We start from the raw sequence: 22,870 nt of genomic DNA, 5'->3' as shown, positions 1-22,870 counted from the left end.
TGCTGCAGAAAGGATGTGTTTATTTCCAGAATATTTTCAAGTAACAAAAACGACTACAATGTATGTAACAAAGGTGTCAAATACAGTGGGGCAGCAGGTAAAGGGCGCTCATGTGTGTTCATCCTGCCTCTGGTTAATCAGTCACAATGAGATTCAGTCCAGTTAGTGCAGTGTGGACCCTCTGTCAATTGCAGGAAGCTGGTTTGGGGATGTTACCTAGAACCTGGGAAACTGAGGCTTGTGTTTTCCATTCAGGACCCACCCTTGGAAGCCCTCCAGGGCCCCCTCAAGTCTTGCCTGTCAGCTGGGGTGGTTACAGTCCCAAAGGAAACCACAGCCAGAGGACTACACCCAGAGTTAGGCCTGAGTGCTTCCTCAGGGACCTTGGCCACCCTTGGATACATGTGGTATTCGGTCCAAGAAACCAAAGTGAGCAAATGTGTGTATGAGAACACCTTCTGGCCATGCCAGAGCTTCTGGAGAGACTGGCAGCTCAGCAGAGCATATGGTGCGACAGGGATGGGTCCCTGGTCCTGCCCCAAGGGACAGGTAGTCAGGAGCTGAGGGGCAACATTAATGGAAGCCTGGCCAATGTGCTAAGAGACCATCAGGACACCTCCCTCAGCCAGTCCATTCACAAAGGTGCTTTGGTGATGCCCACAGGATATCTGCTTCCTCCACCTCAGAGCTAGAAGAATCTCGGGGGAGAAAGAAGTGACAGTGTTTAGATTCCTCAGTAAGGCACAGAGATTTGTCACATCTTGTTTCTTCCTACAAGGCTGTTCCTCTGAGAAATGTTATCTATTTCCACATATCCGGGAAGGGACGGTATGGATCACAGCCTAAGTGATGTCTGGCCCAGCACTCAGGCCTCCAATGGTGACCTCCAGGCCATATGCACTCTGAGATGCACCTGTTTTCCTGTTCGTATGGTGGAGGGAGAGCAGATACCTCCCCTCAAAGGATTCCATCCCAGGTTTCAGATCTAGATGGACATCCTGCCAAGGTTCCTGGCATGGATACAATCAGACCAGGATTTGGGGAAAGAGTGTCCCTGGGGGAGAGTGACCGTGGGCAGGTAGACTGGAGGCAAACAACTGGGACAGATGGACAGGGAGAAGGTGAGATACTGGCACTGAGGCTGTGAACCAGCCTCTGGCCATCCCATGAGCCCCCACCTGCAAATGAACAGAGAACTCTAGAGGATAAAACGTCGAGGACCTGGCTATACATGGAAGTGCCTCTGTCACCAGCATGGAAGGGAACCTGGTGCTGAGAAATCCCCCTCTTCCCGAGCACTGGGTGAGGGGTGATGGCCCTAAATGGGGGTGGGGGGATTCAAGGAGCCCTTCTTAGCATCACCAGTCCTGGGATGGAAGGTGGCCAGCCTGCTTCCAATTTCCTGGGGAGGCTGAGGTTCAGCCCTCTGAGACCCCAAGTGGAGAGGGTGTGGCTGTGGCAGTGGACATTACGTGACCAAACATTTTCAGGAACAAGAGTGGCGTCCTTCTGCCAAATGGTGCAGCTGGCTGTCTTCTGAGAGTGCTTGCCAGGAGTTCTGCTCTTGGATGCAAGATGAGCACTAGCATGGGTCCCCGAGAACTGCTGGGGTCAGCCATCCCAACTGAGGGAGCTCCCAGTGGCCACCAACCCCTGCTGCTGTCCTGGCTGGGGGAGGGGCCTACCTGCCACCTGGGAAAGACAGGAAACAGATGCCTAGGGCCTCACCAGCCCCAGCATGGCTGCAGGAGTGGAAGAGAAGATGGAGGAGGGATGGCAATGGCAGGTGGGTGGCAAAGCCAGTCAGTTCCCTCTAAGGCCACTGGCTGCCGCTGGCTGGATAGGTGGGCACAGTGGGGTACTCAGGCAGGCTGTTCCCCGAGAAGTTGTTGAACTGGGCCTCCCGAGATGGTGGGTTCCGCCAAGAGCCTGTGTTCCACTCTGTCTGTGCCTTCTGGAAGCTTCCACCAGTTCCCCGATAGATTCTGTGCACCTGTAGAGGGTGGTAGCAGAAGACAAGAGATTAGCACTCCTGTGAATGACAGGGAGGCAGCTCATGTTTAAGGTCAAGCTGTTCTTAAAAGAATTACAAAAGCCACAGAATGGTCTTTGTGTTAATGTTAGAAAACATAGAATCCAAGATCGTGAACTCAGAAAACCAAGCCCTGAGCCACAGCCTCCTCGTGCCTCTTGGTGCCAACCTCTGCTGTCCTGTGAAGCCCACAGCCCATCTGTCATGGAGAAAGGCTTGTCCTGTCATGGATTTGGGGCTTGTCTCTCCCTGAATACTTGTAGGCAATGGCTTGGCATGGTTCTAGAAACCCACAAGAAACTTGTATAATAATCACTTGATGGCCTCCTGACATGGGAGTGTCAGGCCCTAGACCCTGCACGTCACACATAGCCATCGCTGGGTACTAGTGGTGATTTCCTCAGCAGAGAGCCCTGGGAACAGGCCACTGACTCCCCACCACCCAGAAAGGCTACGTCTCCCTGCCTCCAGATGCACCACTAGGAACATCTGGCTGTTCTCTTTCTACAACTCCTGGCAAATTCAATAACCAAGAAAATGGCACTTTGTTTTAACATGAAGCTCTTGATTACTAGTGGAAGTAAACGGTTTTGTTGTTCTCCCTGAAATATATCTTTCCTCTTCTATGCAACTGTATTCCCAGCAAATCTACAAACCTAGGGAGGCCCTGGGAACCCCGAAAGAGGGAGTCACCTGTATCTTTGGGGGGAACAGTCTGCTTTGAGCCATAAACCCTTTCTCTCCCATACTGTGCAGGAATTTTTCCCGGCTTATATCTCTCATATTTCTGTTTTATGGCTGCTGCTGAGCAAAAGTTCCTGGTGGATGTGACCTCAGTTTCCCTGTGGATTTCACTCTGGAATCTTGCCAGCATTCACCTGTGGTATCTCTTAACTACATTCATGGTTTGTGTTGATGTTTCCCTTCAGACTGTCCATACAACTGAAAGGATGTTGGGATGCAAAATGGGGGAGAAAAGCACTCCTTTGTCCTCGCTGACAACCAAGTGCACCAATTAAACAGCCCAGCTTGAAAGCATGCTAGAACAGCTAGAACCACATGGCAAGGAGGCTGGGAGGGACTCCACACCCAGCTCTAAAAATTGTGGCAATCCTGCAGCCCAGCATGTGGCCAGCCTCCCTGAGTAGCACCCCTGTGCCTGCAGCAGATGGCCACCTCCAGAAAGGCTGGGGTGGACACATCATCAACCTTGTCATCGCCCATTGGCTTTCACATGGTGCCAGGACAACCCTCGAGTGGCCAATGCCTCCAGGACTACAGTGCAAATGTTTCTCACTGGAAGTCCCCACCGATCAGGATTGGTACAATCCAGGGGAGTTTTTCATAATGCTGCAAACAGTCAACATGAAGCCACCAGCCCCACATGGCCACTGAGCACATGGGATGAGCTGGGCACAATGAACAAACTGAATATTTAGTTTACTTTTACTTAATTTGAATTTAACTACAAATGGCAACACATAGCCAGTGTAGACAGATTGGGCAGCTTGGACAACACTCTGTGACTTGCGTGTGCTGGGGGCACCCCTAAAGGCAGATGTAGTTATCATTAGCCCACACTGTGTCATTTCCCCAAGTCATTCCTCCTTGGAAGGCCACCATGGATATGGAACAGGTGGGGGGTCTTGGCCTGAGCAGTTGAGGGTTCAGACTCTGAGGGGACTTCCCTACTGATGCAGATCACGTCACTTCCTGGACATTAAGTCTCTTGCTCCTGAAACGGGGATAAGATGAGTCCTGGGACCAAGTGAGAGGATGTATGGGAAGAAGCTGGATGTCTCAGGACCCAGAGGACTTACCTTCATGATCACAATGGCCATCATGGCAGCTGACATTGTGAACATGATGGCCGGAAACAGCATGATCACGGCAGCCCCAACACTGGTGTGGAAGAATCCGATTGCTGCCAGCCAACCACTGCAAGGGGAAAGAGAGAGTGTGGGTGCTAGCATGTCTGCCAGACAAGGGATCGCTACCCTCCATATGTAAAGAGCTCTGACAAACTAATAAGAAAAAGACAATTCTCACAAGGAAGACTGAAGGGCCAATAAACTCACAAAATAATGCCCAAACCCTCCAATAAAGATGTACAAGTTAGAACAAGGATCATTCTCCTACCATCATATAGGCAAATGTCATGTGTTGGAGAAAATGGAGACACAAATACCACTCTGTTAGTGGTAGCATAAACCCTTTATGAAGGTCAATGGGGCATTAGCAATAAAAAGATTTAGTTACCTCAACTATTCTACTTCCAAGAATTTACGCTACAGCAATCTTTTGGAATAATGAAAAGCTGAGGGTACCCTACATGTCCACTGGCTGGGAACAGGAAGAACATAAACTATGCTACAGCCACAAAACAGAATACTAAGGAGATGGGAAAAAAAATAAGAGGAAAAAAAGGAAGTTGAAGCTCAGTTGGCACAGCAAGGTCGTCCTATGAAACATGCACATCCTTAACTCACATAAATAACATCCACCTGTTTATCCATGCTTGCGTCTGGGAGGAGCAGGCAAGAAACACAGTATTTTTGAGAACATTTTTTCTTAACAATTAGTAAAACCACATGGTTCAAGGTTCAGGAAACTTAAAAGAATATATAATAAACAGTCTCTCCCCTGCTAAACCCTCTCCCCAGCCCAGATGGAACCAACATGATCTACCTGCTATGTTATCCTTCTAGAGATTGTTTATGAAAACATGTATGTGTGCATATATGTATACTACAGGCACATGTGAACACAGTACCTGCTCCCACTCTGTAAATGAAGGGGGAACATTCTATACACACTGCTTTCCATTTTGAGGGGTGTGAGAAAAATCAGGCAGTGAAAGGCTCAGGTAGGTGCTGGGTGAAATGGACAGGCAGCTAGGGCTGGGCCAAGTGGGTTGGCTAGACACTCTCCGGTAGAAAGAGGGCAGTATCCCCAGGCTCCTGGGAAGGGAGGAGGCACTGTCTTTGCTGGGGATCTCTCACCAGATCTGGGGCCCTAGAACAAGGGGCTGAGTAGGTGGAGGCCCCAGACCAAGGACTGTGGTCTCTGAGGAGGGTGAACATACCCACAGTTGGGAACATAGAAGAGGGAGCCTGCTCCAAGGCACCACCTCCTAGACTCACTCAGGAATGAGCTGGCAACTGTCAGCTTCCCAGAGAACAACCACACTTATAACCCAGAATGACATCACTCAGAAGAGCTGGTGATAAACTGGCCTCAATCAGCTACAAACAGACAAGGGAGTGAGCCTGCTGCACCCCAACTGTATCCAGAGAAGCCAAGACACGCAACATGAGGAACAGGAAGATGGAGAGAGGCTTGGGCACAGAGGGTAGGGATAGGGCCAGGGAGACCAGGGGGCGCCAAGTGCTCCCCCAGAGCCACTTGGCCAGGGGCTGGAGGGGCCAGAACCAGGGAGAAAGGAACAGAGCACAAGAAGGACAGTAGGGGACGCAACCTGCAAAATCTGTGGGAGAATCTGATAGCAACTCAGGTTAAAATTAAGTTACCATGTCACCCAGAAATGCCATTCCTGCGTGTACACTTGAGAGAAACAAAAAAACATATCCATACACACACAAAAAGATATTTCACAACAGCACTACTAACAGCAGCAAAAGAGTAAAAACAACCAAAGTGTCTATCAGTTGATGAACAGATAAAGACAGTGTGGTCCATCCACACACTGGAATATTACTCAGCCAGGAAAAGGAGTGAAGCACTGACACCCACTACAACATGGATGAACCTTGAAAGCATAATGCTCATGAGAGAAGCCAGACACAAAAGGCCACACAGTGTGTGATTCCATTTTTTAAAAATGCATTTATTTATTTATTTATTTATTTATTTTAGAGACTGGGTAAGGGAGGGAGAAAGAGAAACATCAACTGGTTGCCTCTCTCTTGCACCCTGACAGGTGATCAAACCTGCAACTCAGGCATGTGCCCTGACCATGAATTACACTGGTGACCTTTTACTTTGGGGATTTATGCCCAACCAAGTGAGCCACACTAGTCAGGGCGTGATTCTATTTATGTGAAATGTCCAGAATAGGCAAATCCTCAGGGAGATAAAGTACATTAATGGTTGTTAGAGGCTGGGAGAAGGGATGGGGGGTGACTGCTGATGGAACCAGGGTTTCCTTTTGGGGGTGATGAAATATTGTGGAATTAGGTAAGAGGTAATGACTGCACAACCTTATGGATGTAATAAAAATACTGGTTTATCCACCTAAAGGGTGAATTTTTGGTCTGTGGTATGTATCTCAATAAAGCTATTACTCTAGAAACTCCAACTGTGGGACACTGCATAGGACAGTGGAGCCCGCAGATCAGAGAGCCAGAGAGAGATACCAATCCACAGAAACCGGCACTGCTCACCTGGGTCTGACATGAACACAATGCTAAACTGACAACCAAATAGATAAAGGGCTTTCGTGGAAATGCTGCAGAAACACAAATGGAGCCTGCAGTCTGGGTGGAGGCAAAGGTGTCAGGGTGACAGGTAGATGGCAGAGCTCTGTCCTGTCTCTGCATCTTCTGTAAACTTCAAAATAGCCAGAGTTAAAAGACTATTTAAAAAGGAACAGGAAATATAAGAACATAAACACTTCTGAGCACCTGAGAGTTCAAGCAACAACTGTGGGAGTCAGGTATGGGATGGAATCATGGTCATATTTATGTGTAATGCATTAATACATTCTAAAGCATCCTTCTCCTTTACAGATTGACAGGAATGTGTTTGCAGAGCAGACCAGGAGTGTGTGGAGAGTGAAAGGTCTGCACCACAAGGAACTGGCTGGAGCGGATAACCATGACAGGGGCACTCCTGAGAGCATCCCTTCTGCTTGGGAATCCTCAGAAAACTGTCCCTACTGATCCTTGCTCCCTCCCCACCAGGAAGTCCCCATGGGAGTCTGAGGTCTATATACCCCCAGATGGTGAGCTTTGGGACTGCCAGCTACCCAGAGCCAGGAGGACAGAGAGGATGAGACTCAGGAGAGAGCAAGCACAGGTTTCTGAAGCTGCAGAACCTTGGGGTCCCAGCTCCCTGCCTAGCACTCTGGCACTGGGCTCAGAGGAGGTCAAGGGGTTACAAACAGTGTCCTCCATGTCCCCTCTGCAGAGCCCAGAGGTCTAAGTGCAAGAATATTGGGAGCAAGGAAGGGTTGCTGGCCATACAATCGAAGGAAGTGATGGGGCCTTGGATACCAGTCTCCCATCTCCGCTGCCTGTCCTGGGCCTCAGTCTCCTCTTCTATAGAATGGGGGCAATGACACCCTTTTAGGAGGAGCAGAAGAGTCAACCCACAGAGGTGCTCAGACCCCACCTGCACAAGCACCACCATCATCATTACTCTCTTCCTCTTCTTAATCTCACGTTAGAGGAAAACACTTTGACAGTCCCTTCCCTGAGGTCCCCAGATGGTTGGCACCTATTCCCCAGCCCCACAGCCCGGCACTACTTAGCCCTGGAGAAAAAGGGTGACTGTGCCTAACCATGGTGGGAACTGAGATGGTAGGAGAACATCTTGGAACTGGACTCTGGGCGCTCCTAGCACCCTCCCTGACAAGGAGAGCTTTCTGGCTCTCAGATATCTGTAAACATGTGGTTCACGCCAAGCACCTGCTCAACTCCTGGAATCTAGGAATCGCACCTGCCAAGCAGAGAGGCGTCCACATGACCAACCCCAATAAGAATCCTGGGTATCACATCTTTTGCATGCTGTTGTGGCTTGTTTTTGGGGAACTAAGTGTGTCCTGTGGGACCCCACTGGGAGAGGACTCTTGGAAGTTTGCACCTGATTCCCCCCACCCCGTCTGCCTCCTATACCTTTCCCCTTGGCTCATTGTGCTGTCCTGTCTCTGTATAAACCACAGGCAAGAGGACAACTGTCTGCTGAGTCCTGGGGTCTTCACCACAAATCCCTGCACCTGGAGTGGTCCTAGGGGCCCTGAGGCAGTACCTCACCAGCCCTCCAGACCCAAATGTGGGAGGGCATGAGCCAAGAAGAAACCCAGTATTCAGGGTCCACACAGAGTGGGAAAGAGCAACAGAAAGATGCAGGGACATGCATTCTGGAAATGATCTCTTGTGAAAAGCAGATGATTATGAGACTCCGTACAGAGTAGAGCAGAAGACATAGCAGGAAACAGACAGTAAGGAAGGAACTGAGAAGGGGGTGCTGGAGAGGCCGTGGAAACCCATGTGAGCCTGAAGGAAAAAATGAGACTCTATGACTTTTCACTGCTGAGGAAGACAGGCCCCAGTGGCTCTCCCAGTGGACACAAGGAAGTGACAGGGAGTAAAACCACAGAAATGACCACAAGGAACCCCAAAACAAAATTCAGAAAACACCAGAAAAAGTAGAGCAAGACTCCAGGACGTGACACACAAAAAATGTCCCTGAATCGGGAGCTATAACTGCACAGACAGAATGAGCTCCTGATGTTTGGAGAAAAATTAATCAAGAGACCAAGCACATAAGGACACTCCCAGGCAGTACGTGTGTGAAGAGAGCCACCCCAGATGCCTACCCAACATTGGATGCTAAAGACACCACCTGTGGTCCATAACAGCCCCGATGGTACCCATGTCCTGGTCCTGGGAACTGTGGACATGTCACCTCACATGGTAAAGGGACTTTACAGGTGAGATTAAGTTAAGGTCCTGAAATGGGGATGACCCTGGATTACCTGGGAAGCTCTGTGTCGTCACAGGGTCTTCACAGGAGGGAGGCAGAAAGGACAGTCAGAGATGGGAGAGGCTGTGCTGCTGGCTGTGAGGATGGAGGAAGGGGCCCCAAGCCAGGGATGCAGCGCCTCTAGAAGCTGGAAAAGGCTGGAAATGGTTCTCCCCTGGAACCTTGGGAGGACTAGCCCCACCCACACCTGGGGTTAGCCCCATGAGACCTGTGTTGAACTCCCTAGAACTGGAAATGAGAAGTTCGTTTCATTGTAAGTCACTAAATTGGGAGTAATTTGTTACAGCAGCCACAGGAATGTTGTATGAAACCCTAAAATCAAGCAAACAGAATGCCGGATCTCTCTAGACAGTGGGGTAACAGATGGGTGTTCTCTGAACTCTTCCTCCCAGGACACACTGCTAGCCCTTGCTTCCAGGTCTCTTCCCCGTGGCCAGCGTGGCTGGTGACCAAGCACTCATAGCACAGTATGGGCAGAGCCTTTGCACACAGGCACTGGGTACTGGTGTGCAGCAGACATCCTACCCCACAACCCAGCACCTCCTTGAAGCATTTACAAAAGCAGGAAACCATCAGAAGTTGGGGTCGACAATACAGCACTCAGCCTGCACCGACTAGCACATGTGCTCTCTCATACATCACAGGGGCCATGTTCACTGACTTACCAAGCACCCCATCCTGAGAAGCCAACAGCCTGGATAACAGTCAGGACAAACTGGGCTCCGAAGATAAAGAAAAACGCCATGAAATTGAAGGAACTGTCAGCTCTGGAGAGAGAGAGGAACAACTATTATGGCTGCCCCAGCCTCTCAGTAACAACAACCCAGAGGAAGATGTGAGGCAGGGACAGCAAAAGATGAAATGTTCTCCCCTTTTCAAGTACCAACAAATGCATCTACATGCACAAATTACTGCACACATGCTCACACCAGACTCTGACCATGAGGGGCATAAACACTGCCCCTCTGAGAAGATACTGCACTGATGGGTTCCTTCTAGCAAGGAGTCTAAGACCCTCTCCTGCCTCCTAAGGATGGGATTTAGGGACCCTGTAGGGATAAACACACCTCAGCCAGCAGAAAGCGAATGTCCACAGCACCAGGATTCACAATGGCCAAAGGTGGACACAATCTAAGTGTCCATCAGCCGGTGAATGGATAAACACAGTATGGTCCATGAACACACTGGAATATTGCTCAGACATGAAAAGGAGTGAAGCCCTGACATTCTCTACAGCATGGAAGGACCTTAAACACATGATGCTCAGTGAGAAGCCAGACACAAAAGGCTACACAGTGCGTGATTCCATTTATGTGACATGTCCAGAACAGGCACATCCACAGAGACAGGAAGTGGATTTGTTTCATGGGTACCAGGAGCTGGGGAGTAGATGGGGGTGACTGCTAAGGGGGATGGGGCTTTTTCTGGAGTAGTGAGAATGTTCTGGAATTGGAGGTGGTATTGTACAACCTTGTGAAGAATCTAAAAACACTCAAATGTTGAGTGAGTTGTGTGGAATGTGAAGTATAAGTCAACAGAGTTATTAAAAAACATGACACAAAAGGCATCTGTGGGTAATAGTGTGCAGACCCTGATATAAGTTGTAATTCAAACTGGACAAGAGAGGAGGAGAATTACTAGCACCTGGGCTAGGGTGACAGGTTCAGAGCAGGTGCAGGTTCCAAGTGCAGGAATCGGCATGGAGGTGGACACATGTGGTTGAGGGCATCCTAGCTACTCATTTTTGAGCCCGCTGCCAACATAGACATCCCAAGGCCCCACAAGGGCATGGCCAGACCCCCACTTACCGGAAGGCCTTGTAGGCAGGCCGAAACCAGCACACGTAGCCGCAGGGAGAGAAGAGCAGCAGCCAGAGCACGGCCAGGCCGAAGTTGGCTCCCGAGCCGCCTCCAATCCACCAGGCCAGGCAGGCAACGAGGTTGACCCCTAGTGTGGCACAGTAGACTGGAGAGGAGAGGTAAGGAGGCTGAACCGAGGTTTAGGGTTTAGGGCACGACTACCAGGACACCTCTGCCCTGCTGCACCAAGACCATGGGCCAGAGAAGGCTCAGGGGAACAGAAGTTCCTGCCCAGCCGGTCCCATCTGTTCCATCCACCACACCATGCCTCCTCCATGACAGAATTTTATCGGAAAGCAGATTTACTACAAAAACTTCAGGTTCTTCCAGCCCAAGGAAGGGTAGTTTCATGGCCTGGGTCTCTGCAGTGGTGCAGGGAGCCCCCCACACCCCCCATCCCATCCCACCACTCACAGAGCCACAGCTGGTAGATCCTCTTCACTAAGACCTGATGCTCAATGGGAATCTCATCAGAGAAGTTCTGGTAGAAACAAGGCTTCAGAGGAATGAACTTGGGCAGTGGCGGGAAGTTGTTCTCCTTTTCTATGGGGACACAGAGCACCACGAAACTAAATCAGGCTGGGGGCAGCACGGTAAAGATGTCTCCATCCTGGTCCTGAGACCTGTATACATACACGTTGCCTCACATGGCAGAGGGACTTTACAAGTGGGATTAAGTCAATGCCTCTAGGATGGGGGTGATACTGGATTTCCCAGCGGGACTCAGTGTCTTTACAAGGTCCTCATAAGAGGAAGACAAGAGGGTCAGAGTCAGAGATGGAAGAGCCTGTGCTTCTGGCTGTGAAGATACAGAAAGAGCACATGAGCCAGGGAAGTGGCACCTTTAAAAGCTGGAAAAGGTTGCAAATGGTTCTCTGGGAATGACCAGCCCTGCCCACACCTGGGTTTAGCCCCATGACCATGTTGAACTCCTGATAAATCCTGTTTAAGTCACTACATTTGTGGTAATTTCTTGGAGCCATCACAGGAAACTCACAGACTCAGGCAGGACCAGGAACTGTTAACACCTGTCTCCACGGAATGTTCTGGCACTTGGAATTTATAAGCATCCTATAACAGCCACAGACTGGGGATTTAAAACAACATATTTATCCCCTTACAATATGAAGGCCAGAGGTCTGAGATCAAGGTGTCTCAGGGCCATGCTCTCTCTCAAGGCTCCAGGGAAGGGTCCTTACTGCCTCTTCCAGCTTCTGGGGGCTCCAGGCGTCCTTGGCTATGGCCACATCACCCCAGTGTCTGCCTTCACGGTCACATGGCCTCTGCCTGTTGGTGTCCAAATTTCCCTTTTCTTGTAAGGACAACTGTCACTGCATTAGGGCCACCTTACTCCAGTGTGACCCCATTTTAACAAATACACTTGCAAAGACCCTATTTCCAAATGAGGTCACATTCCCAGGTATTAGAGGTCAGGACCTGAACATGTCTTTTTGGGGACATGATTTGACCAACAGCAGGGTAATGTCAGTGCTGCCCTGCTGCCTCTCAATGTGCTTCTGCTCATCCTCACCATCACAGGGCATGCTTCTGAGCACCTGCCAGGGTGACAAAGGACAATAAACATGGAGCCCTGTCCTTGGGCTCCACCTCAACAGGGTGGACCAACAACCACTGTGACAGATGGGTAACTGTGCAGTGTACTGAGACATGCTGAGTGCTGTAAAGAGGAACCACCAGAGCAGGTGGGGACCACTAGGGACAGGGCTAGGAGTGTCAGTTAGCTGTGACTTAAAAGCAGGGTCAGGGTGGGCCTCACTGAAGGGTGGCCTTTGAACAAAGACTTGAGGAGGTGAAGAAGGGAATACAGTGAATTCTGGGGGAGGGTGCTGCCAGTGCAAAGGCCCTGGGGTGAGCTCCTACCTGTCTAGGAGCAGTGAAATCAGGGGCTGGTGGAAGGAGGATTATGTGGGCAACCATACCTTATGGGCCACTGAAAAGCCTGACCCTTATTTACCAAGTATTGGGTTGGCCAGAAAGTCTGTTTAGTTTTTTCCATAATATAAAGAAATCACATTTTTCATTTTCACCAATAACTTCATTGATTTGGATATTTTAAGTATGTTGACTATCTCCCACTATTGGTTTCTAGTGGGTAAGAGGCCAGGGGTACTGCTAAACATCTTCCAATGCATAAGACAGCCCCACAGAAAAGAATTATTTGGCCAAAATGACAATAGTATCAAGGAACTTCACAAACCACTTCTGACACATTCAATCAGTCTCAGTACCTTCTCCATACACTGTACAAATCTTTTTTAGTGTTTCAGTTGCATTTTTACCTTTCTTGAAATAATAAAGCATAATATACTGAAAATGTTGCATGTCTTCTTCCATCTTCAATATTAAAATGGCTACACAAAAATTCACTAATTTCAGTAAGCTTTTTAAAAAGTGCACCCTGCCCTGGCTGGTGTGGTTCAGTGGATTGAATGCCAGCCTATGAACCAAGGGCTGACGGTTCGATTCCCAGTCAGGGCATATGCCTGGGTTGCAAGCCAGAGCCCCAGTTAGGGGCATGCGAAAGACAACCAGTTGATGTATCTTTCACACATAGTCGATGTATCTTTCACACATCGATATTTCTCTCCCTCTCTTCCTCCCTCCCTTCCCATCTCTCTAAAAATAAGTAAAATCTTTTTTTAAAAAAAGTGCACCCTGATATGACAGCTGTCGTGATACAATCTAACAAAATTGTTTCTAATGAAGTTAAAGACAACTAATCACTACTAGAGCCACCATACAAAAGCATTTAATGAACTTTTTGGCCAACCCAATAACACAGAAGCCTGGAGTGTCCTGAGCTTGCCTGCTGGATCTCTTGGAGACCATGAGAGGTAGGACCTCCAGCCTTCTGCCCTCCTAGTGAGCCGGCCCAGAGGGATCTCCCCAGAATGGACACAGCCAGCTATGCACTGGTCACAAACCCTACTTGTGGTCCGCGGCCAAGCACTAAGGCCAGGCACCCAAGGCCCCAATAACACTCCCCACCCAGCCACCCATCCCCAAGTCCTGTTGCTCCCTTAGCACCTCTCTCCTTGCCTGACTGATATCAAACCCCCACAAGAACGGGGTAATGTTTCCAGCAGTCAGTCCCACCAGCACACACTGTGACATGAAAGAGGCAGAAAAACCACCAGTTGAATCTCGAGGCCCCTTGAAACCCTGTTTCATAGATGAAAACATTCTGCACTGACTTGGAACCCATTGGTCTGGGTTCAAATCCCAGCTCTGCCACCAGTGGGCTGACCATGGGCCACCTAACTTCACATGTATGCTCTGCCCATTTCCAAGCAGGATGAGACAGGCCACCCTGGGGGCTCACTGCAGCCTCCATGAGGAAATGAGTGTCATATTACATGTATAGGCATGAACCCAGGTGACCAAACCTTGGGGTCCACCCTTTGGTGTCAATAACAAAATGAGCTCCAGCAAAAGGCCTGGCTGGGCCAAATCCTAGCTGACAGCTCACGTGGAAACCAGGTGCCTCCCTGTCATCTGCTCAGTATTGGGAGGCGACTCCAACAGCCATCATGGGGGAAGTAAAATGAGGTGGCCTGCAGTGATCATAATGGGTCTGGCCACCCAGGAACACTTCCCAGAGGAAGAGAGACACAGAAACCCCCAGGGCTCCCAGGAAACACTCACCTGACATTTTCGCTGTGATGACCTGGTCAGGCTGAAGCCCGCAGCCACCTGGAGGGGAAATAGCAACAGTCAGGGGGTCCCCGTGACTGCCAGGTGATCCCAACACCAGCTGCAGGACCATGCAGCTGCAGCGAAGAGCCTTAACCTCCAGGCTATTCACAGGGGTGTCTGGGTTCTTACCCGAAAGGCCACCCCTAACGTGCGACCCCACTCAGAACCCCCTTAGCAGCATCTGCGATGGCAGAAGGGTCACGCTGCACCCCCCTGCCACGCACAGGCCAGCCTGAAGCCAAGCCATTCCTGGGAACCTGGTGACCACCCTCACTGCCCTCCTGCCACCTCATCCTCCCCTACCCTTTATCCACAGACAGCTCTGAGTGCCTAATTATGGCAACAGTGCCCGACTTCCAAATCACCGAGACTGGGTTCAAACCTCTCTGGTCTGTAGTCTTCACCCCTACAAGCCTTGCAGGGCCAAGGCCCCCACTGCAACCCAAGTGAAGGTGCAGGAGACACTTTGCACCAAAGGGAGCCAGGAGCTGTGCTTGGGGCCGGGCCCTGGGAATGTGTTTCTCACCCACAGTCCAGGCAAGAAGGTTCCAGTGAAGCTTAGTTGCCTCAGGCCCATCCCTTGGCTTATCGATGTCCTCACTGAGACCCTCTGTCCTGCCCTGGCTGGCTCTCTCTGCTGGCCCAGCAGGCTCATGCCCCACCCATATCTGTCTACTGCACCAGCTCCCTCCCAGGTAGAGCCTCCGTGCCTGCCCTGCCCCCACAACCTAGGAGCATCCCCAGGGGCTTGAGGGTTGGCTTGGGACAGGGACATCCTGGAATCCCTGCAGTGGCCTTTGTGGTCAGATAGTGTATGATTGCTGGATGTCCCACACAAACAAGTTGGTTCTAGTGCTGACTGCTCTGTGGCGATCAGGCTTTGGCGACTCCTCTGGCCACCTGAGAAGTACAGGAAATGGGACAGCCGCACAGGAGCCTTTTGGTCAGCTGAGTCCAGACACAACCCAGCCAGCCACACCCTTCCAGACCCAGGCCAAGAGCAGGGCTCTGCTCACATTGGATTCAGAAGCTTCCCTTTCCCATGCACACAGAGGCCCTCGATGGAAGCAGACCAAAATTGTCAACAGACACCAACCTGGTTTGGGAGCTGTATTTATTTTCACAGGTCAGACTTGAAACAAAGGGAACACAACCCCAGTGGATCCGTGGACTCAGAGTAAAGCAGCCGAAGGAAAGAGGCCTCAGTGAGCAGTGACGAGGTCCAACTACACCCCCATTAAGCTCCAATCCAGGGAAAACCTTGGTCTAGCAGAAATGCAGCCCCACACACTGGCAGGAATCATGTGGGCACCGGCTCCAGGGCTGGGAGGCATGGCCCTAAAATCCACAAATAGGATCACAGCCCCTGGATGACAATCAGGGAGCCAGGGCCCACATGGATCTGAGAGGAGGCTGAGGCTAGCAGAGCAGAGGACAGTCCAGAGCCAGCAAGCACAGCACCTATGTGTCAGGGTCCAGCTGGCGGCACTGGGCCTCCAGCACACCGTGGAACACCTGGAAACGGTGGTTGAGGTCAGGCCGCGCATGAATGCGGAAACGGGTGCCCAGGGCGCCGTCAGGTGAGGGAGCCCCATAGAAGACACGCTGCACACGGGAATGCACCAGGGCCATGGCGCACATGGCACAGGGCTCGCGGGTAATGTAGAGGTCGTAGCCAGTGCACACATAAGGGAGGCCATCCTCCTCCACGTCTATATCTTCATCCAGCTTGCGCACAGAGATGGTCTGGATGCCCAGTGGGGTGGCAGCTGGGGCAAAGGAGCAAGCAGGGTGAGGCCTGAGGTCATAGGTGCCTTGACCCTGGCCCTGGGCCACCAAGTCAATGCACACCATGGTGGCATGCAGCAGGGGGCTGGCTGCGCTGCTACAGTCATGGCCCGTGGCCAGTACCTGCCCTGAGGCTGGGTCCACCACCACAGCCCCCACAGCCCTTAAGCCCCTGGTGGCTGCCTGTTGTGCCACCTGCACAGCCCGCTCCATGTGACCCTGCATCTCAGCCTGCTCCTGTGCAGAGAAAAGCTGCCCAGCTAGGGCACGGGTCACATGCTTGTCCTCGTGGAAGGATGTGGGCCAGTAGACACGGGCCTCCTCAAACTGACCCCTGGTCAGAGGTGGCCAAGCGGGCACAGGCACCAGGAAGGGCTGCCCCAGGCCACAGGGGTCCACTGCTGGCCACGGGAGGAGCTCAGCCAGTGATCGTGTGCCTGCGGTCGGCCCTGCCAGGCACAGCAGTATCTCCAGCACGTGTGGACAGCTGGCATCACGGCTTGGCCGAACCCTTTTGAGGTGAGGCTGTGAGGGCAGCGGATGGAGGGCTGATACTTCCTTGAGGAGTCGTGAGGTCTGGCGCTTGTCGAGGATGGGAGCAGCATAGGCCAGCACCAGCTCCACATCCCTGGACTGCTGCTCCGACAGGACAGGAAGGGCTCGCCACAGAGTGGGCTCTTGATTTCGGCTCGTGGTCTTCTCGTCCTCACACTGCTCCAAAGCGTTCAGGGGGTCCATCCTTGGCAGGTCTCTGACTGTGGGAGACAGAGATCGGAGCAGAGCATCATCTGTCAGCCACAGGAGGCCTGGGTGAGCCGAGGAGTCCGTCCCAGGAGTGTGTCGAATCTGAGGGCTTGTCCAAGAGCTCCAGCCTAAGTGAAATGCATCACCGGTGATGCCCTCACTCAGGTCCTACCAACTCTTGGTTTGCAGAGTTTAAAACCACCATTGACTTTTCCCCCCTTTTTCTTTGAGACCTGCAGTGAACAAAAATGCACACTGCCCTGGCTGGTGTGGCTTAGTGGATTGAGTGCTGGTCTGCGAACCAAAGGGTCACAGGTTTGATTCCCAGTCAGGGCACATGCCTGGGTTGTGGGCCGAGTCCCCAGTTGGGGGCATGTGAGAGATAAACACACACTGGTGTTTCTCTCCCTCGCTTTCTCTCTCCCTAAAAATAAATAAAAAAATAAATAAATTTTTAAAAAATGCACACTGAATCTCAGAGACTTAATATGAAGGGAAGGATGTAAACTACCTCCTCAATTTTTTTTTATATCAACTACGTTTTGCAAAGATAACACTTCATGTTTTAGGTGAACTTCAATATGTTATTAAAATAAACTGCACCTGTTACTTTGTACTTTCTAAAAACATGGCTTCTAAAAAACTTAACATTATGTATGAGTCTCATATTATATCTCTATTGGTCAAAGCTGCCTTGGAGCATGTTAGAGACAAACCACAGATAACCTCAACTGGATTCCAGAGGCGCTCAGGCATTGCTGCCCACCCAGAACATGTTGCCCAGCCAGGTACTTGGAATGGACCAGCTTGTCTCTTTCCTGTGAACAGGAAATATTAAAATCATTTAACAATTGTGGGCTTTTCCTGCTCATGACATGCCCTGCGGCTTACTCCTTGGCCCAATGGGCCCCCATTTATTTACCATCCAGGCCCTTCAGAGGCATGTGAGGTCCTCACTCACCACAATGTTCCTAAGTTCACAATACAAGTTTGACAAACATAGTGAACACGGGCACCAATGGCAGCCATGAGAAGTGGAACGTGTGAAGAAGGGTGCCCCTCATGTGTTCATAACGCCTGTGCTGTGCGGGGCCCACAGAAGAGTCCACTGTGCCAACTCTAAATCCGCTGCCTGTACACACCATGCCCAGGACCCTATACCCCGCATGGCCTGCCCTGGGCCACGAAAGCTCTCACTATCTGCAAGCAAAAGATAGACACAATCTTATTTGTCCCTCTTGAGAGTTCAATCTCTGTCTGACCAAAACGAGAGACAAATAAAGGAAGCTGCCTTTGGGACATATATAGTTGGGTAGCCAACTTCAAGGGAGGATGGATATTCGTCCTCCACAGAAGTTGACCTAGCAGCTCCTCTCCAGTCCTAGGTATGTGCCCAGAAAAACTGAAAACCCACATCCACACAGAAACTTGTATATACATGTTCACAACGGCAGGATTCCCAACAGCCAAAAGATAGAAACAACCCATGTCCATCCACAGATGATAAACACAATGTGGTCCCTGAACATACTGAAATATATTCAGCCACGAAAAGGAGTGAAGCACAGTCACTCACCACAGCATAGAAGGACCTTGAACACATGATGCTCAGTGAGAGAAGCCAGACACAAAAGCCACACAGTGTGATCCCATTTAGTCGAAATGACCAGAACAGGCACATCCACAGAGATAGGAACTGGGTTAGTGGTTGTCAGGGACTGTGAAAGGGTGTGGGGGTGACTGCTAATGGGGACAGGTTTCTTTTTGGGGTGATGGAATGTTCTGGAGTTAGATAGTAATGACATTTTCACAACCCTGTGACTATACTAAAAACCACTAAAATGTACACTTTAAATGAGTGAACTGCATCTCAGGAAAGCTGCTGTGAAAGAAAACAGGAAGGGGTAAGGACATCTGGCAATGACTAGGTCAGCAGACCCCAAACAAGGCCTGCCTCAGGCAACAGTTGCCTTTATGTAATACCATGCGTCCTCACACCTCCATAAGTGGGTTCCTCTACTCCTCCCAATGACTTGGGAGGGAGAACCTGGGACTGTCCCCTTTCTATAGGACAAGACCAGGCTCCCTGAGGTGGAGGGTCTTGACCAGGGCATTCAGCTGGAGTTCACTAGCTCACTGACTCTGCCTTTTGAGTTCCTCTGCAAGAGAGGGATCCTGAGCCCACTCTATAGTTAAGAAATATACAGGTTCCACAGAGGGTGACCCATCTGAGCCGCTACCCCAAAAGCCCCACAGGGAACACCAGTCCACCTGCGAACTGAACATGTACAAATATTTTTGCTTAAACACATCCAGGGATCTGAAGCACAGGGGGAGGCAGCAGCTGCTCTGGGTTCCTCTTTCCATTCTCAAAGCCCCAAGCTCCAGGTGCCCTGATTGCCCCCATGACCCACACCATCCCTACCCCTGCCCAGCTCTCTGCAGTCCCACCCAGCTCAGTCCCTTCCCTGGGTATGTCCATCTCCTCTGCCTGCAGCTTTAGCTGCCTCTAAAAATCACCTGTGCTCTGGTCTCCAGGGGGCGGCCACAGCCTCTTCAGATGACCTGGTCACAGTTATGGTGCCTTGGGCACCAACTATCCAAGGCCAGAAAGGCTCAACTGCATTGGCAGTCCCTGGAGGGTATGTATGGTGGACCAGGGAGATAAGACCCCCAACTGCAAGTCCCCTCAGCAGCTTACAACCACCCCCCACATAGCATCGAACTGGAAAACAGGTGTGTGCTGGAATTCCTGGGGACACTGGCAGCAGCACGCTGGGGGGGGGGGGGGGGGGAGGCAGTGGGCCTGGGGGTCCCAGCAGGAATGGACTCTGGCTCTGGGAGGGACACAAGAAATGGTGCTTATTCAGTGAGTTGAGTCAGGCTCTGCAGGCAACAATGTAAACCTCAAGCAGAAGGACTTATCTTTGGTTTAGGAAGGCTGGAGCCTGGACCTGGCCCTGTCCTCACCCCCACTGCAGCTTCCCCCTCTGTGAGTCATCACCACCATGCAGGGGCAGAAAGTGAGAAAATCCACCTCTTCAGAGGTGGTGACCCACAGCAGGGCCTGGAAGGCAAGCAAAGTAGGGTAGGAAGACCTGAGCAGAAGCAACAACTAGTGCTGAAGCCTCAGACACACCCACAGTTTTAAATGTACTTTTTGGGACCTGACCCCACAAAGGGGAGGAGTCCACAATCTGCATTTCTAACCAGCTCCTACATGCCACCAGATAACACACAGGACACCCTGTTAAATTCTAATTCCAGATGAGGGATAATTTTTTAGTGTAAGTGTGCCCCAATGCAATCTCTGGGACATACTTACACTAAAAGAAAAAAGTTATTCCTTCTTTGTGGAATTCGAACTCAACTAGGTGTCCTGAGTGTTTATTTGCCGGACGTGGTATCCTACAAGAGGGCCTTCTGTGCCTGAAAGTTCAAGAATCTTGGGGACGTGGGGTGTGGGAAAGACCCCCTTATTCCGGTTAAGAAAAAGCCTTGAGCCAGGCCGGGTGGCTCAGTTGGTTGGAGTGTCCACCCTACACCAAAAGATATGGGATCAATCCCTGGTCAAGGCACATACCTACATCGTAGGTTCCATCCCCCTCAGGTCACCAACGGGAGGCCACAGTTATGTTTTTTATTCTTATATTCATGTTTCTTTCTCTCTCAAGTCAATACATACCCTTGGGTGAGGATTCTTTTTTTAAAGGGCCTTGAACACTCACACTTCCCATAAGCATCAGAAAAAAAATCATCAATGTTCAGGACACAGGAAAGACTATGGACCCTTGCCTAAGGAGCGGAAGAAGACGGTCAACCAGCATCCCGGAGGCAGAGCGCGCCGAAGCCCTGGACGCACGGGGTCTCAATGCAGCACCTCAGGGGCGCACGCACGCGCAGAAAGGCGATGGGCACAGGGAGCCGGCCCGCGCGCACGCGCACACGCACACGCGACGCTCCCCAGACGGTCCGAGGCGCGCGCCAGCCCAGTTCGGCTGCCCTTTGGCCCGTGCGCGGCCAGTGCCCCCTGAAGCCGAGACCCCCGTGGCCGTCCCTAGCCCGCCCTTCGCAGAAGCCTGGGACACGAGAGCCCGAGACTCGGCGGCCGCGCGCTTACCTGAGGAGAAAGGCGTGAGCGCAACGCTTTACCAAATATTAGCAACCAGCCCGCCCGCTCGCTCAGCCTCCGCCTGGCACCGCGGAGCACGACGGGAGCGTAGTTCCCGGGGCGGGGTCGACGCCAGGGGGAGGCGGAGCTGGGACTACAAGCCCCGCAGGGCAACCCGGCGCCGCCTCGTCTCGCCCAGTCTCGACCTGTGTCTTACCCTCCCTAGGCTCTGGTCCAGCGATCCGCAGGAGCGCGGACGTGTGCTGAGTTGTTGGTTCAAGACCTAACCGGGCGGGTGAGGAGTCAGCTTTTTGGGAAATCAGAGTAAGACACTTGAGTCATAGGGGCACACGACACCCGCAGCAGTTACTCACCGAGCCCAGTTTGCTGTTGCCACGTAGTTCTTCAGGGGCTGCCCCACTGGATGGAATCAGCTTCCAGTTCTGGTTTGGGTCATTGGCCGATTCCTGAACTCAGTTTTCCCATCTGTACAGTGGGCAAGGCGACCTTTTGACTTTCCTGGACAAAACGTGCTCGTTTTTTGAGCAAATCCAGTTACTGATATCTAGTAAAATAGGTTTAAACCAGTGATTTTCATCCAGGGACAATTGTCCCACCCTACCCCAAAGGGGCACTAAGAGATGTGTCTGGGGCCATTTGTGGCTATAGTGACTGGGAGGTGCACCAGACATCAACTGGCATCAAAATCTGGATGCCAGGGATGCCATTCAACACCCTGCGGTATACAAGACGGTGCCCCCAACAGAACCGGCCCCAAATGTCCACAATGCAGAGGCTGGAAAACCCTGGTTTAACCTCTTTGCTAAGCAAAGAGAAAAACCCAGGTCTAAAAGGACCCCTGTTTGCTGATTAGTTAAAAAATATATATTGATGGTAATCTCTGACTGGCACGTCATTGGAAACAATGCCTAGCCCTGACTGGTGTAGCTCAGTTGGTTGGGTGTTGACCCACAAAGTGAAAGATCGCCCATGGGATTCCCAGTCTGGGCACACACAGGTTTGGTCCCTGGTCACAGCAGGTACGATTTTTCTCTCCCACATCGATGTTTCTCTCCCTCTCTTCTTCCCTCCCTTCTCCTCTCTCTAAAAATAAAGTCTTTTTAAAACACCTAAATTTTCTGCACATAAAAAAAGAATTACTCCCTCCCCCTAAACGAATCTCTTCAACATAATTTTCTGCCTGTTCTTAATTTCTCAAAATGCCAAAAAGGCACAGGTAGGGATGTAAAATTGTGCAGCTGCCTTTGAAAACAGTTTAGTGGTTCTTCCAAAAGTTAACCATAATTACCCTGTGACCCAGCAGTTCCACTCTAGGTACAGGATATACCCAAGAGAATTTGAAAGCAAGCACTCAGATATCTATACACCCATGTTCACGGTAGCATTCTCTGCAATAGCCAGAGGGTGGAATAATGAAATATTCATCAACAAATGAGCGAATACAGAAAATCTGGTTCATGACACAGTGGAATATTATGCAGCATTCGTCCCTGATCAGGAAGAGGCGAGGGAACCACCTAAACCAATGTTTCCAGGACTTGGATTGGGTAGAAATGCAAGTGGATTAGCATCCCTAAAGTGGAAGCCCCGATACAGGTAGCATCTGCCTTCTGCCCGCTGAGCACCCAGCTACCCTTCTGGACCTGGCATCGCAGTTTTTTTTTGTGGGAGATTGTCTCTTTCCCACTCTCAGTTCATGTACCGCACAGCCAACTCAGCCACATCAATCAGAGCATTTTCCTGTCACTGGCCACAGTGACTGGTTCAGAAATAGACATGTGACTGGGGTGAGACCAATGAGAGTCATCCCTGGGGTTTTGAAATACAAGCAGAGTTGCTCTCAGTGCATTATAGGGTGTAAGTCTGGGGCTG

General features: G+C 51.0%; 2 protein-coding genes across 5 annotated transcripts; both read right to left on the bottom strand.

Moving 5' to 3' along the window:
* Window positions 1-21,052, bottom strand: SCAMP4 (secretory carrier membrane protein 4). 3 transcript variants are annotated; one of them, XM_090289210.1, is made up of 8 exons: window positions 20,987-21,052; window positions 14,284-14,331; window positions 12,055-12,173; window positions 11,032-11,160; window positions 10,567-10,723; window positions 9,424-9,525; window positions 3,853-3,970; window positions 1-1,993 (listed from the first exon to the last, which is right to left on the bottom strand). In XM_090289210.1, the coding sequence occupies exons 3-8, from the start codon at window positions 12,149-12,151 to the stop codon at window positions 1,814-1,816; spliced, it is 783 nt and encodes a 260-aa protein (XP_090145336.1). In that variant the 5' UTR covers window positions 12,152-12,173; window positions 14,284-14,331; window positions 20,987-21,052; the 3' UTR covers window positions 1-1,813. The 3 variants fall into 3 exon arrangements, with proteins under 3 accessions (XP_090145336.1, XP_090145338.1, XP_090145337.1); XM_090289212.1 differs by lacking the exon at window positions 9,424-9,525; XM_090289211.1 differs by lacking the exon at window positions 12,055-12,173.
* ADAT3 (adenosine deaminase tRNA specific 3) lies at window positions 15,430-21,050 on the bottom strand. 2 transcript variants are annotated; one of them, XM_090289208.1, is made up of 2 exons: window positions 20,987-21,050; window positions 15,430-16,994 (listed from the first exon to the last, which is right to left on the bottom strand). In XM_090289208.1, exon 2 carries the CDS (start codon window positions 16,858-16,860, stop codon window positions 15,796-15,798), a length of 1,065 nt encoding a protein of 354 aa, XP_090145334.1. In that variant the 5' UTR covers window positions 16,861-16,994; window positions 20,987-21,050; the 3' UTR covers window positions 15,430-15,795. The 2 variants fall into 2 exon arrangements, with proteins under 2 accessions (XP_090145334.1, XP_090145335.1); XM_090289209.1 differs by having other exon boundaries at window positions 15,430-16,877.
* Window positions 21,053-22,870: the final 1,818 nt, after the last annotated feature.

Source organism: Furipterus horrens, unplaced genomic scaffold (assembly GCF_987537825.1).
Source record: "Furipterus horrens unplaced genomic scaffold, mFurHor1.1.pri manual_scaffold_10, whole genome shotgun sequence".
In the NCBI taxonomy this organism is placed as follows: domain Eukaryota; kingdom Metazoa; phylum Chordata; class Mammalia; order Chiroptera; family Furipteridae; genus Furipterus; species Furipterus horrens.
This window is presented reverse-complemented; position numbering and strand designations above follow the sequence as displayed.

What these genes read in the sequence shown, in the direction of transcription:
- SCAMP4 (XM_090289210.1), bottom strand. Translation starts at nt 12,151, where the DNA reads ATGGTGAGGATGAGCAGAAGCACATTGAGAGGCAGCAGGGCAGCACTG. An exon ending in GATCTACCAGCTGTGGCTCT is followed by an intron (nt 10,724 to 11,031) that starts GTGAGTGGTGGG and finishes TCTCCTCTCCAG; the next exon opens with TCTACTGTGCCACACTAGGG. An exon ending in TGGCCATTGTGATCATGAAG is followed by an intron (nt 1,994 to 3,852) that starts GTAAGTCCTCTG and finishes CACCCTCTACAG; the next exon opens with GTGCACAGAATCTATCGGGG.
- ADAT3 (XM_090289208.1), bottom strand. Translation starts at nt 16,860, where the DNA reads ATGGACCCCCTGAACGCTTTGGAGCAGTGTGAGGACGAGAAGACCACG.